Genomic DNA, 16,113 nt, shown 5'->3' with positions numbered 1-16,113 from the left:
CCGACCAGTTGTTCGCAAAACAGAGGCTTTCTACATGTAGAATCTCCATTAAGGAACATAACATACAAGAAGCAGTGGAGTGCTTCCCTCTGCGAGCCGTGTTTCTAGGTGATCTAGAAATCCGACCAGTTGTTCGCAAAACAGAGGCTTTCTACATGTAGAATCTCCATTCAGGAACATAGCATACTAGAAGCAGTGAACTGCTTCCCTCAGCGAGCCGTGTTTATAGTTGATCTAGAAATCCGACCAGTTGTTCGCAAAACAGAGGCTTTCTACTTGTAGAATCTCCATTCAGGAACATAGCATACTATAAGCAGTGAACTACTTCCCTCTGCGAGCCGTTTTTCTAGATGCTCTAGAAATCCGACCAGTTGTTCGCATAAACAGAGGCTTTCTACATGTAGAACATACGTCCGTTAAGGAACATCCGCATACTTTATTAAGTCAGTGGACTGAATTCTCTTCTGTCGAGCCGTGTTTCTAGATGATCTAAAAATCCGACCAGTTGTTCGCATAACAGAGGCTTTCTACTTGTAGAATCTCCATTCAGGAACATAGCATACTAGAAGTAGTGGACTGCTTCTCTCTGCGAGCCGTGTTTCTAGATGATCTAGAAATCCGACCATTGTTCGCCATTAACAGAGGCTTTTCTTGTAGAACTCATTTCAGGAACATAGCAACTAGAAGTTGGGATGCTTCTCTCCGGCGAGCCGTGTTTTTCTAGTTGATCTAGAAATCCGACCATTTGTTCGCATAACAGAGGCTTTCTACTTGTAGAATCTCCATTAAGGAACATAGCATACTAGAAGCAGTGGACTGCTTCCCTCTGCGAGCCGTGTTTCTAGATGATCTAGAAATCCGACCATTTGTTCGCATAACAGAGGCTTTCTACTTGTAGAATTTCCATTAATGAACATAGCATACTAGAAACAGTGGACTGCTTCCCTCTGCGAGCCATGTTTCTAGAAGATCTAGAAATCTGACCGGTTGTTAGCATAACAGAGGTTTTCTACATGTAGAATATCTATAGAGGAACAGAGCAATACTCGAATCAGTTTTGGGGCTTTTCTAGAATGTCTTTGCTACCCTTGTGGCTTCTATTGAAGGTTGGGCTTCTTTCTCGCTGCTTCCAGCAGTTTCACCAGCTTTGGGACGGTTGGTCGAAGTTTTGGATTTTCGTTTTTCGCCAAGTTTATAATTTCCTCATAGTGCTGTGGGATGTGATCTGTGAAGGCGTAGATCGTATCCTCAATAAGACATCCCATGGAATAGACGTCCCCAGAGGGCTGCGCTGGCGCACCTTCCGTGTACTCGGGCGGGTAGATGGAATCGGACATATTCGGATATACCTCGATTTCCTTTCCCCTTTCCACAGCTAATCCGAAGTCGATTATCCTGGGCTTCACCTGTTTCTTGCCCTTGCCTTCTCGGACGTAGATCATGACGTTATCTGTCTTCAAATCCACGTGGATGTATCCTGCCAAGTGGATCTGGTGCAGCTTTCTCGCAATGTCCGGAAGGATTCCCAAAGCGAGGGAAGGAGAGTTCTTCGAGTCATTTATAAATGAGAAGAACTCTTCGCCAGGACAATACTCCATGAGGATCGCTGCTGGTTTGCTACAGGTGCCAAACAGCAGAGGAGCACCTCCTGCGCCATTGAGGGCCTGAAGAACCTTCGCTTCTCTTCTGAAAACCGCTTTCACATTCCACTGGCGGGAATTAGCCACTTTCAGCACGGCTACTTCTCCCTTGTGGACGACCTTGTAAACGGTTCCATAGGCCCCAGCACCCAGCTTCTTTCCTTGCTTGAGGAGCTCAGCCACCTCAGCCTCACTCATCGTTACGGCTTCGGGTTTCTGAGCCTCCTTCTCCTGCTTTTGTGGTCCTTTCGCACCTTTCCTCTTTCTCTTCTCCGCCTGTTTTTTCGGAGGCTCCTCTTTCTTTTTCTTATTCTTCTTCTCGGCATGGTTCTTTGGAGCCTCCATTTTCTTCTCTTTCTTCTGTTTTTCCTCATCCTGCTTCTTCGGAGGCTCCTTTTTCCCTTTCCTTTTCCTCAGCTTCTTCTGTTGAGGTTCGTCGGGGGAAATGTCCGTTTGCATTGCTTCTGTTGATTCTGCCTCTTTCTTCACTTTTTCCTCAACCTTTTCATTTGCCTTCTCTTTCATTTCGTCCTCCTTGGCAGCTGCATTTTGGCCCGGCTCGGTTCTCTTGGTTGGGACGCCATACATTTTGTGGATTCTGTCCACTGCATTCGCCTTTGCCTGCCGGGGTAGCCTTTTCCGTGCCTTTGGTGGACTACGAGGAGGAGGGCTTTGGTCCGCCTTCCGTCTTTTGCTCAGGGGCTTCATCTTGCCAGCAGCCTCCATTTTCCTCTGCTCGTCGGATGCTGTCGATTCCTCGTCCTCCTCCAGTTTCCTCTTCCTTCCCCGACAGTCTTGCGGCCCTCTCTGGGAATTGTCTGCAAACCTCTTCCTCAGAGCTGCCGCCTTTATCATACCTCCTCGCCTCGCTTTCAGGGGAGGCCTTCGGGTAGGACTAGCAGTCACCGCTTCGTCTTCATCCTTCGTAAGTCTCATGTTGGACGGGGATGACTCCCCTGCGTCCTCCATCTTTCTCTTCGTTCCCTCGGTGTTTCTCAGCACTCGAGGGAAACGGTCTGCTGCTCTGTTCCTGACGTACCTCCTCTTCCGTTTAGGTGGAGCTACTTTAGTCTTGAGGGCATGGACTGTAGCGAGTCCCTCTTCTACGTCATTCGGCTCTGGCCGGGGAAAGCAGTTCCTTGCCAGCAACGGGGTACAACAAGGAGTGTTTCCAGCTACGAGCCGGCCACCTTCCTTTGTTCTTGCTCGTTTGGCGTCGGGGCATCTCTCTTCTGTCTCCTGGTTTTTCCTCTTCGTTCCTCCGACGTCCATTATAACGGTACTACTAAAGGAACCTTCTGCTATTCGATTCAGAAGGTTCTGCCTCAGGCTTAGCCCTCTCTTCGGCCGGAGAATTCGCCTGGTTTCTACCTTTCCGTCGTGAGTCAGGTTTTGTCTTGGAGGGAACGGTCCTGCTGCTGGCACTTCCGTCACCTCCATCTTCCTTTCGGCGCTACTCGACGCACGAGGGAAACTATCTCCTTTTCTGTTCCTGGGATGGTAAAATTCTCGAATTTTCCTGAGGGCTCTCCTTTTTGCTGGCCGGTAGACTGTTAGGGACCGAGGTGGGGATGATAATAAAGAATAGTAACAAGGAGCATCGGCGGCTCCTAGCAAATCTCGACGCGAGACACTCGCTCGAGAGGACAACAAATTGTTCACAAAACGATTCATATTGTCAACTATGTAATTGTCATCGCTGCGAAGTATCGTTAGTTTTAAAAAACGGCGCATGCTCCATCCTGGGCTTCCCCAGGGAGGCTTCTTGTTGCCAGCGATCCAAGTATCTCCAGGAATCTCTGGAAGATCCTTTTTGGCCTCCGGGAGAGAATCCACTGAAGACGTCTTTTCCGCCTTCGTCAGTTGGTCTTGGAGCCTGGAGAATTATCAAAGATTCCGTTAAATCAATGGAGCCTGGAACCTGGAGAATTATCGAAGATCCAGTTCAATCCTTGAATCCTGCAACCTGGAACCAGGAGACTTATCGAAGATCCAGTTGAATCCTTGAAGCCTGCAACCTGGAACCAGGAGACTTATCGAAGATCCAGTTGAATCCTTGAAGCTTGCAACCTGGAACCAGGAGACTTATCGAAGATCCAGTTGAATCCTTGAAGCCTGCAAACCGGGAACCAGGAGACTTATGGGAGATCCAGTTGAATCCTTTCATGGCCGTTTTTGAATGTGGGTATCTTCCCTGATATTATTTTCGGTCGGATTCTTTTAACTTTTCCAGTTTTAGTTCGTCCAGGTTTTCATTCGTCTTGAGCATTTTTCTTTTTAGATTTTCTCGTGAAATGACAATACAATGAGTACATGTATACATCCATACTTACTTGTATATACAACTGGTGCACGTATGTAACACACGCACACACACACAGGTGTATAGGTGTGTCAGTGTCACAGAGGCCTAACTTGAGGAGGCTCTTATCAACACAAGACTGGTTTTCCTTCCCCCTGGTCACAATCGGCTTCAAGTTCCATGTGACCTTATGAAGCCTGTGTATACGTTTTATATATATATATATATATATATATATCTATATATATATATATATATATCATATATATATATATATATATATATATATATATATATATATATATATATATATATATATATATATATATATATATATATATATAATATATATATATATATATATATATATATATATATATATATATATATAAAATCACAGTAGATGAGCGTGACTTCATCACATAAGCGAATACCACAGGAAAATGCCGAGCGCATTTTTCTGTTGACTCGGCCACAGCGACGATGCCCGAATCAACAAGAGGAGAAAGTGCTTGGCACTGAACCTTGCTTGCCATTTTCTTCTCCCCTTCTGCCTTGTGTCTCCACTGGGCCTGGGCAAGATAAAAAGGTGGAATTGCCACAATGAGAGAAACGACTTATCTGTTGCAATGATGCAGACTGAATCAGGAAAACTTTCTATAGACTCCTTTATCAATTGTAGTGGGTCACAACACTAAGTGAACAGGGCATGGGGACAGCACCCTCACCCAATAGGTCGAGCGAGCCCAAAATAGCCCCATAGTCGAACAGGTCATGGGGCAAGCACCCTTATTTAGAGTCCTAGACAACTTCAATCCTGCACAGATATCTTTCAAATGCCTGCCTAGAATGATAATGAATAAGAAATGAAAAGGAGTCGAGGAAGACTCCAGAATGACTGTGTATTTAGCTGATTGCTGGTGTGGTGGTTAATGTCGTGACATGGCACTCAGATGTCGCAGGGTTGCTCCTTAACCTCAGTTGTGAAATATGGAGATAATAAATTGATAGAATAGATAGCCCTAGATTCATACCTAGAAGAAGTAAGAGAGAGAGAGAGAGAGAGAGAGAGAGAGAGAGAGAGAGAGAGAGAGAGAGAGAATTAAAGGACACTGCCTGCTCGACTTGCACACCTAAAAAGACGAGAGAAAGAGAGAGAGAGAGAGAGAGAGAGAGAGAGAGAGAGAGAGAGAATCATTGATCAATGAGCCTTCATTTTTACCATGACCACTATACACTTTAGGCACAAGCCATCGGGCACCACCATGGTGATTTTGCTACAAGACCCATCGGGCAATTTGACGGTTTGCCCGTCAAGTGTGCCCGTTAGAGGGGAAGTCCGCCGATCAGGCCCGAGAATGTTAAAGAAAAGAGAATTATGGTGTTTTCATGCCTCTTAAGGCCTGTCCACACGATCGGGCCTGATCGGCGGACTTCCCCTCTAACGGGCAAACCGTCAAATTGCCCGATGAGTCTTGTAGCAAAATCACCATGGTAGTGCCCGATGGCTAGAGCTTCGACCCTGGCAGACGTACGTTAACCATATACTACATTTCTTTTACTGAGCCATTCTTTGCACCATATTCTCTTCTTTTTCATCACACACAGAGCAATTATCATGCTACACTATCTTCTCCTTTGCGGTAGGCACCATGTTTATCGTACCGCACTGAACACATTACTGGCATCGTCGGGCACGCCCACCTCTCCATCGCCTCACCCGTGTGGACAACATTCACGGATAAGTCCGCCAGAATTTGCCCTCACTCCCAAAGCACGCCGATCAGGCCCGGTCGTGTGGACAGGCCTATGAGGAGTGACTTTGGTGCAGAAATAGTTGTTTTTAGATGAAATGTATTGCTGTCATTTTAGAGTACTAGATAATTGTATGTATAAGTTTATGAAATGCTAAACCAAGTTTTGCAACTGATGAATGAGGAATTTGAATGGTGTATTTAATCATTGCATAGCTCATGCTACTGCTTATATAATGTGTTCAGTGCATGTCAGTGTGTAGTTTACTGCAACATTTTACTTTCTCTGTTAATGTTTTATTGTCTCTTGGTAATTTCCACCTCTCTCAGATTTAATTCCATTTTTCTCCTGTCAGTTTTTGTTTCATTTTTAGTCACGGTTAGTCTTCCACTCTTGCTGAGGTAATATCCCTCCTTTTATCTTTGCTATATATCATGCCTGCTGCATTAGTTTTTCTATTAGTTTTTATCTATTGGTAATTTCTTTCTCCTCTCTCTCTGATTTAGGTTCTGTTTATTTCACCTGTCAGTTTTTGTTTCTCACTTTTAGTCACTGTTATTCACCCACTCTCTCTGGGTTGTAATTCTTCCTTTTATCTCTCTGCATTAGATTGTGTTAGTTTCTAGTCTCTCTTGGTAATTTCCTCTGCTGCATTTAGATTGTGTTAGTTTCTAGTCTCTCTTGGTAATTTCCACCTCTCTCTCTGTCTCTCATTTAGATTCCATTTATTTCTCTTGTCAGTTTAAAATGGTAAGGGGTGTGTTTTGGCTATGTCTTTCGTATGTCATTTTTCCCCATCGCCCTCCCCTATACGTCACACCAGCATTCTCTCTATATTTTTGTCTCCATATTTCTATCACTGTTAATCTCTACCTCTCTTTCACTTCTTGTTTACCACTATTTTCCATTTTTCTGTCCCTTGTCATTTGCATGTTTTCAAGGTAGTGTTTCTTCTTTACTTGGTCTTTCCTTTCCATCATCCTTTTAGTGGTCTCTTGGTATTAGCACAGAAAATAATGGGAAAATAAATAGGAATGAGTGAGCAAATGTCACAATGAAAGTCAGTATCCGTAATGTGCAAGTTTCTTCCTAAAAGACAGTATCTATTGGTATACTATTTGAATTCATTTTATACACAAGGATTGTGTATTTTGCAGTATATAGGCACAAGTTTTAAAGTCACATGCATTGGTAAAATTATCATTCAAAATCTATCTAAAAGACCTGGTGGTCCGCGTGCAGATAGGTGACCTCGGTCCGATTTGGCTGTTCCCGTTGGGGGTGGAATCAGGGGTAGTCAGAATATTCGCTGTACGTTTCCAACTCTTTACGCGACTCAATCACGCGCATTGAATGGTGATGGTAACCTGCTGGAAGCATTGACACATATGTTATCTTGTCTGCTTTTGAGGAGGCATGTTGTGTCTGGTGCAATGAATAATGGTAGTGCGTAAGGGATGTTTATGGGTGACAAACTGGTTGATTTTTAATTTTGCCTAATTTAGTTATATCCCGTACCAAAAGTGCTCCAATTATTTTTATTGATAAAAGTATACATACATATAAGTAATGTAAGATTTAAAAGTTGAAACATTTGCTCTTCATGAAGGCTAGAACTCTTGTAAGGTCAGAATACTTGTTTTAGTATTCATGTTCACACACCAAACTGACAATAAAATATATAATTTTACTTGGTTCTTTCCTTGGCTCTACACATTAATTCATTTACAAGAGAGATTTACTAATATAACAAATATGAAATATCAAGTTGTGACACACACATGGTTCCTGGGAACTTTTGCCTAAAGTGTATAATGGTCATTTTTACTTGATACATATGACACTCAAGTTCAGGTCGTCTCAGCATTGGGGAGGGAAAATGGGAATATCAAGGGGGTGGGGGAAAAAATTGGAAGCTACTTCTAAATATCTATTCAGGCAACACATAAATTTCATGAATAGTTCCCTTCTCTGTAATTGTTGATGGCATATACTCTGCAGCCTTTTGCTGAGAACATTGGCCTGTCCCCACTCCCATACATATTGTTAGTGGTGGCTTTTATTTTGTATAAATATTTTATAACGACCTAAAAGCAAGAAAAAACGGGCGAATAAAAATATTTTTTAAGTTCTACCAGACTTTTAATTACAATACTTTTGTTTATATATTACAATTTTCAGATTGTTTTATAATACTATTCTGCTGTATAAAATACTTTTGTTTATAAAAAATCTTTTGTTTATAGTTACAATTTTCACATTGTTTTATAATACTATTATCACATACAGTAATGTGTATCTGCTGTACTAAGTGGTGTGAAATTTAACAACAAAGCACATTGCACCAAAGAAATCATGAAGATGGACAAATATAACAGCACCTGAGACAGTGGAAAATGTAACGTTAATTGTGCTCTTTCATCCAGTGGATTCAAACCTGAAGTTGATAGAAAATGGGTAGATTACTGTTAAATAGTCATGCTACTTTAGGTTATCAGTAGCTTTGCTCTTCTCAACTACAGTGAAGATTAGAATACTGTACCACAAAAAAGTATATAGTTGGTTCTCATTTTAATATAAAACATTCCAAGAAGTGTACACTACACAATACATTGAGGATATCCAGAAATTGGGTCAGTGAACAATTTTTCCAGGAAAATATGATCAATAGTATACTAATAGTCTAGGAAGCAGGGTTGAGTCCTAAATTACCCCTAAAGCAAATATACCACTATGAACGTTTCATGAAAAAACGAATGAATGGAATTCAAACTATAAGGCAATAAAAAGGTACGTAATGAGAAATTGGTTTTATAGTAAGATATAAGTACAGTATGAAATGTAATGAAGTGCATGGCTTAGTCTAAGGCAAAAATTGAGTATACCCCTCAGTTTCACTTGAGAGGAATAGATTAAAGAGGTTGAGGAAAATGATAAAAAGCAGATGGGGAAAAAAGCCTTTTCCTCTGACCCTGCACTCACTTTCTAACCTTTTACTCTACCTTCATAACTTCTAACTTTCAATCTTACTACCCATCCCCTCTCCTCAGCTATTTCTTTTCTTATGTAAAAGTGTTGTCTCCCATATTCCCTTTAAAAGCTAAGCCTTGCATGTCATTCCATTCGTTTTGTAGATCTTTATATTGCTACTCATCACTCCAGCACTTGACACAGGTAAGTTGGAGTGGTTGAAAAGCATTATAAAGATCTACAGAATGAGTGGAATAAAATGCAAAGCTCGGTCTAAAAGGGAAAATGGGAGAATATCCTCATTTACATAAAAAAAGGAATAGCTGAAGAGAGGGGTTGGGTAACAAGATTGAAAGTTAGCAGTAATGAAGGTAAAGTAAACCGCTAAAAAGTGGGTGCAGGGTCAGAGGAAAAGGTCCCCCCTCTTCCCATCTGCTTTTTATCCACTTTCTCAACCTTTTCCATTCAATCTCTTAAGCTATTCTTCTCAAGTGTAACCGAGGGGTTTACTAAATTTTTGCCTTAGCCATGCTCTTCATTATATTTCATACTGGGCTTAAATCTTGTTATTCAGCCACTCCTATTACCTCTTTTCATTGTCTTATCAATGAATTATTGCAAATGTCCGTGCTTGGCTTTTAGTCCGAATTCCTTTCATTCATTTTTTCATGAAAGTTCATAGTGGTATATTTCCTTTAGGGGTAACTTAGGACTCTGCCCTGCTTCCTAAACTTAATAGTACATACTAAACCTAATAGTAAATACTGTTGATCATATTTTCCTGAAAAAAAACTGTCCACTGATCCAATTTCTGGATATCCTCAATGTAGTGTACACTTCTTGGAATGTTTTCAATTATAAAATGAGAACCAACTATCCTTTTTTTGTGGTACAGTATTCTAATCTTCACAGCAGTTTAAGTTAATAAGAGCAAAGTAGCATGGCTAGTTATCAGTAATCTACCCATTCTCTATCAACTGAAGGTTTGAATCCACTGGATGAAAGGGAGCACTTAATTTCCAGTCTACTACAAGAAATGAGGTGAAAATCACACTTAGAAATCCTGAAACTGAACCTCTCATAATTAAGGTAATATGTTTAACAAGCCAAGAATCTGCAATTTCACAAAATCATAATGGAATTTTCTTTGAATTCTACTTATAAACAATTAGAACTTTAAAAATTATGATTATATACTGTAACAAATTTATTACAACTTTAAAAATTATTATAAACTGTAACCAATTCATTACCATAGCATGAAAATGAAATTCATGCGATTAAAATTTCCTAGCCAAAAAAATGGGGGACTTATTCTAATTCCATCTTATTAATTTGGGAAATTTATACACAAGCAATATTAAAAGATCTTAGTTCGCTCATTCTTTTATACTTCTGTGGCCCCCTACATACAAAGTAAATACTCTTAAAGCACAACCTTCATAATTCCGCTAACAACTCTAGCATCTTAATTTTACCGGTCCTTAAGGTTTAATTTGAGATACTTCGTGAAGTAGTAATCTTTACCTGTGCATCACTATCACTGATCATGCACATTTACCCCCGTATATTGAAACTTTTCGTTACCCAGTATTATTATATTGTCCCTGTCCTGAACTCAAACAAATATTGAAAAGATAAATCACTAGAATTTATCAGCTTGCTAGTCTACCATCACTAGCAACAGTCAACTTGCTTCTAGGGCTTACCCAATTTCTTCGATATAACCAACCCTAAAATGTTCCCTGCCCAAGCTTTACTTTCCTACCTTTACCTGAATCTGCCTATTACACCTAATATCTGACCATGAGAGAACCGCACCTTTATTAACATTCAAAGTCAGAGTCACATCTCAAATTTAGCAAACAAGTTTTGATACAATCTTTATAACTTTCCAGCTTACATAAACTTGAGAAATAAATTAAAGATATTTCTGACAAGAGGTAAATAAATTCCAAGATATTTCTGCCATTCATATGGATTGGTACTTGAAGTTTAGGCCTCAAGGCAAGAGTTGAAGCTGGGAGATTTATTTTGACTCAAATTCTAAAGCGAATAGCTTTACCATGAAGCTCTCCATCAGCGTCAAGCTCTAAAGCTAATTAAGTCTTACATGTGTTCATGTTAGTTCAATATTCTTTCCACTGAACGTTAATATCATTGCTGGAGGCTTTACTTTATCTGCTAATAGAAACTACTGGTATTAGTGTAAGAAAATTGTTACACCTATCAGGCAAGTGCAATAGTAGTTATTTAAGGACCAAGGTCTACCTAGGTTTAATAAATTAATCATAACGGCCACATTTCCTTTTGAGTTTTGCCAGTCATTGCAATTGCATTTCCATAAAAGGATTTAGATCAATACAACTGTTGGATGCAGAAATGCCATTTAATTTGTCTAGGTGATACAGAAACATTTAAGAGTTGTACGTATAGCATTTAAATCTTTGGAGTAGATTAAACTAAAGTTAACAGTTGGAAAAAAACTAGGGTAGGAAGTGGATTTACATTTACCAAGTACAGTGAAATTAGTACTACTAGTTGCAACCCCTGCATGGAGATTTGCCCTTACAGGTTTTAAGCAGTGATCAAGACTTTACTGTCAAGTTCTTTCGTGAAGTTACAAAAACTAAAAACCCTTGTGCTATTTCTAAAAACTTTAAACTGAATAGATATTTGCACAAATTTTAGATGGTTATGAATTACATTCCTGTAGTACTTATACTTAAGTACCTACATGCAGAGCAACCTTTTAAATTTAAGCCTGTATTTACTTTAAAGGGCACATTTCTAAATTAAAGTGCCAATGAATGAAAACTTCAATACAGCATAACAACCCAAGCAACCAAGTTGTTTACAGTCTAAAGCAAACAAGAGGAAATGTATGAGACCAGCAGCATTTACCCTAGGTACTACTGAATACTTGTTACAAACAAAATCAAGATATTCCCAAACTCACCCCTATAAGGAGGTGGTGTACTCTAGGCATTACTTACGTCTTTGCAGTCTCTCTTCAGCCCCTCTCTGCAACTTTTGTTTTACTGTACCTCTATTCTTATTATCAGACTTGCCATCCTCTCAAACAATTGTTTCATAGTGTAACCGAGGTTTTCTTTTTGTTACACCTTTCAAACGTTATTACTGTCAATTCCCCTTTCATTGCTGAATGACCTCAGAGTCAGAGGCCCAAAGCACTATATTTTTCTATTCTAAAAACTTACAAATTGCATAGTGTTTGCAACCCTCAAATAAAAAGGATATTAAAATGAAAAGTTACCCAACACCTAGGCCAAACTAGCTCTTCATGACTTGTCAATCTACACAGACCAGTACCTTATCAATCATTAATCGTGCAAAGAAAATATTATAGTACAGAAATGTTTGAATTTTGAAACTTCAAAATAAATCTGAAGTACACCTACCACAAGTCTACCTTAATATTTTCATTAAATTTAACATGCAAAGGCAAGAAGTATAAGAGGAAAGAGCAAAATCTTATAAAAGTTCCATTAACCTCAAGGTGAATATTCAACTCCCTAGCCATATTCTAATTTGGATACTACGTACAGCAACGCTGCTATTTTCTCAGTAGAGCTCATCTCTTCCTAGTAATACAAAACTCGGAAGGACATCAAACTTCACAAACTCTAGTCTCATTTTCTTGTATGGTTCCAAACTCACTTCTCATTTTCTTGTGTGGTTTGTGTCTTGTCACCGAGAAATTCAGAGGTGGCTTGCAAATTACTGAAAAAGAAAATGGGCATTTCAGAAAACAATATTTTAGTTGCCTATTAATACATAGCACTAGGAAACGTGCCCTTTTTTTTTTTATCGAACTCCAACATGACTGCCCATAATTACCAATGGCAATTTAAGATTTAATCTTAAATGCAAACATCACAACAAAATTTTCCCATAACATTGCTGTCGGCTGGACATTAAACTCAAGCTTAAAATCCGTCATTACAAATTTTTGAAAGGTGAATAAAAGACAAGAGGCTTTTTATTTAATCAAACAATGCAGGTTTCATTTTGTATCAGTACAGAACTCTAAAATTCATATAAACAATATGTCAATCCACTGAGTATTTAAGAATTAAGTACCATATTGGTTGTACTTTTAACTAGATTAAAACTAATACTGAAAATTGAACAGACTTCCAAATACTTGCATTTAGCAGAACATAAAAAAAAGCAAGGGTTGATATTTCTCATCTCTTTCAAATACTACCACCCTTTGTATCAACATCCGTGCCGTCATGTTTAATGGAAGGTACTTAAAATTAATCATTAATATTTTAGGGGCAACAAGATTAAGAATTAATTTTTTAGTTCTGAAACTTCCCAATCATCCATAAATGACCTACCAAATCAATTGCCAAGTTCCTGAGTGACATTTTTACCAACTGCCAACAAGATACTGACAGCCAAAAAGTCATTGAAGTCCAGATTTCTCCTGCTCTTTCCTTCAGAAGCTTATATCTGTATAAAAAAAAACTCTCCAAAATTATAGTGTGAATTAAACTTAAGAGCACTAGCCAATTTCATGTTTACAAGAACTCAGAGGCTAAAATTAATTTTTTTTTCTTTAGAATAGCACAAGGCTATTACGTACCCGACTATAGTTCATTTTTAGTTCATACACATTTGTGCAATTTAGATTTATTTACATAATCTCCAGAATAAACTCATCTCAAATTAGACCACCTTTCCACCTTTCCCGTAATTTTTTTTTCTACAACCAAATCTGGTGCATCATGCAATTAAGTCTAGAAGGAAATTAATCAAACTACCCCAGTTTTAGATATTTTTTTAAAACTTAAATTAACATGCATAAAACTATGCCAACTTCCCTAAAAAGTTATTACATAACACAGCTAATTAATCCTTTTAAGATTACAGTGTAAACCACATTAAAATTAAAGAAATCCTACACTATGCTGCATTTTTCAAACAGACAGAAGTTTGGAACGACAATCTTGCTTTTCAACCAACTAGTCCCAATCCATACTTATTACCATCATTTCGTCCTGTGTTCTATTATATTGTATTATTACACTGTATATAATTCAATTACTTTGAGGGGTGCCAAGAAATGCCTTTCATCTATACCCAAATTCAATCTCCCAAATTGATGATTTAATATTCAAACCAATTTTAAGACATTTATCTAAAGTCTGTACATAAACCAAATTTTCTTTCTACATCAAATAGGTTATTTACTTGACTCGGCATATTAATAAGGATAACACCACATTAAGCTGTTAAGATTACAAGAAAGCAATTTAGAACTTTCAGAAATATTAAAAGCATTTTGACCTCTACAGTTTTACCTCTCAACTTGCGTATTCATGTGCATTTTGCCATTAAAGCAGCCTTACATTAACCCAATAACCGTTTGCTATGGGAAGCTAGCTTTGGTGCCCGCAGATGTCAGGCAAGAGTGCGGGCAGCAAAAGTTTACCCAAACTGTCGGCAAAAACTAAAAAAAAACAACAACATGGCAACTGCCCTCCGGGGCGCGCTATCTTTTGAGTACGGGGGGGGGGGGGTGGGGGGGGGGGGGGGGGGGGGGGTGGGGGGGGGCGCTACAGTAGCTTATTTTCAGTTTCTGTATCTTATTCCCTATATTCCACATATTTGAATCACTGTCACATTTATATGTCTGCTCTTTCCAGCCATAATAATAATTAATAATAATAATAATAATAATAATAATAATAATAATAATAATAATAATAATAATAATACTATAGCTGTTTCAACGGCATCCAATTTATATAGAATCTTCTCAATTCTCCTTATCTTTTTCTCGTCAGAATGTAGCTGGTGTTTTAGGCTTCCTAAGGACATGTAAAGATTTCATTTGTCTGGGAGTCATCTATGAGAGTATACAGTAAAGTGCATTTAGATACGTTTTACAAGTATTTATAGCAGGCAAGGTCGTGTACAATCGATGGGCGGGTCGGTGAGCAGGGATTCTAATTGGTCGTTGGATGGTAACGAAATCTATCCCTGAGGCGTTGAGATGATCTTGGTCTGGCCGGGGTTATTAACGTGGGTTGGGTGTTGGTTGGGGTACCCACCTCCCAACCCCAACTTACAAAATCGCGAAGAGACTCAATGAATTCCTCACGCCATATATCCCTGACAGGTATTATTTTCAGTCGTCCACCGACTTTTCACGTAAACTCCCAGACTCTCCGTCTACAGGTATCATTCGCTTCTCTTAACGTTGAGAGCCTCTTTACGAATGTTCTTTACTGTATACTCTCATAGATGACTGCTGTTGCGCTGTCGACACGTTAGAGGAATAAATCAAAGACAAATGAAATCTTTACGTCCTTTAACCTAATAAACCAGCTACATGCTGACGAGAAAAAGATAAGAAGAATTGAGAAGATTCTATATAAATTAAATGCCGTTGAAAAAGCTATAGTATTATTATTATTATTTATTGTTTCGAGATAATCACTTAAGTACGACATTCGTCTTTGGAACATACATTGCAGTCAGTCAGTCATTGAGAATCGCTTTGCTAAGCGTCATGTTTATAGTACTAGTTTTTGTTTTGTGTCGTAACTTAGCATCTTGGAGTCAGTCTTTGTTGGGACAGTGCGAATGAATGTCTGCGTTTGTTCTGTAATATGCTCGAAACCCCCTCTCCTTCATCAGGCGATAAAGCAGATCCCATTAATTAATTCTTTGCTGTTCTTTCTCTGACCCTATTCCTGATGAAGAGGCGAAATAATGAATGAAATGAAATGACGAAGAAAAGAAATGTGAATTTTATGTGTCAGTTTATCCAGTTTCGTATCCAACGCGTCAGTACTATAATAATAATAATAATAATGAATAATAATAATAAATAATAATTAATAATAATATAATAATAATAATAATAATAATAATAGTGTTATTGCACAAATTATATAACTTAAATTTCAACTCGAGACTTTAGTCGGTTACAGTAGTCAGGTCCAGAGGGCTATATACGAAAACTGACTGTAGAAAAACTTTAACTTTATAGTATACACAGCAATAATGAAGAAGTAAAATATCAGCAATAAATATAATGATAGTGACAGATTCTGCATAAACGTAACCTTGAAAAATACTAGTAAACGATGATATGGCAGATTAAAATATCAATTTCAAAAGAATTTACCAAGTGCCTGTCTGCGCCATCCTCGACTACCAAAACCCCAATCCCCCACCTCCGCCCCCTGGGGGAGGGAAGCTTTGAGAGCTTAATCTCCTGGTTGAAAATCCAATTAGGCCACGTACTCACCCAGGGGAGATTGTTCGACCCTTCATAGAAACAGGTAGAAATTATCCAAGGGGAATTGCTTCTCGTACGTCTTGAACTGTTGATATTTACGTGCAAGATTCTCTCTCTCTCAAGGTGTCACCCTTCCGATTCTCAGAAAGAGTTTTAGGGTATAT

The 16,113-nt window shown here is 38.8% G+C and overlaps 1 protein-coding gene across 1 annotated transcript; it reads right to left on the bottom strand.

The window, feature by feature from the left end:
• Positions 1-875: 875 nt before the first annotated feature.
• Positions 876-3,129, bottom strand: LOC135196061 (neurofilament medium polypeptide-like). The gene has a single exon (XM_064222522.1). It carries the CDS (start codon positions 3,078-3,080, stop codon positions 1,098-1,100), a length of 1,983 nt encoding a protein of 660 aa, XP_064078592.1. The 5' UTR covers positions 3,081-3,129; the 3' UTR covers positions 876-1,097.
• Between the last annotated feature and the right edge of the window lie 12,984 nt (positions 3,130-16,113).

The sequence above is a fragment of the Macrobrachium nipponense genome, chromosome 17 (assembly GCF_015104395.2).
Source record: "Macrobrachium nipponense isolate FS-2020 chromosome 17, ASM1510439v2, whole genome shotgun sequence".
Classification (NCBI taxonomy): domain Eukaryota; kingdom Metazoa; phylum Arthropoda; class Malacostraca; order Decapoda; family Palaemonidae; genus Macrobrachium; species Macrobrachium nipponense.
This window is presented reverse-complemented; position numbering and strand designations above follow the sequence as displayed.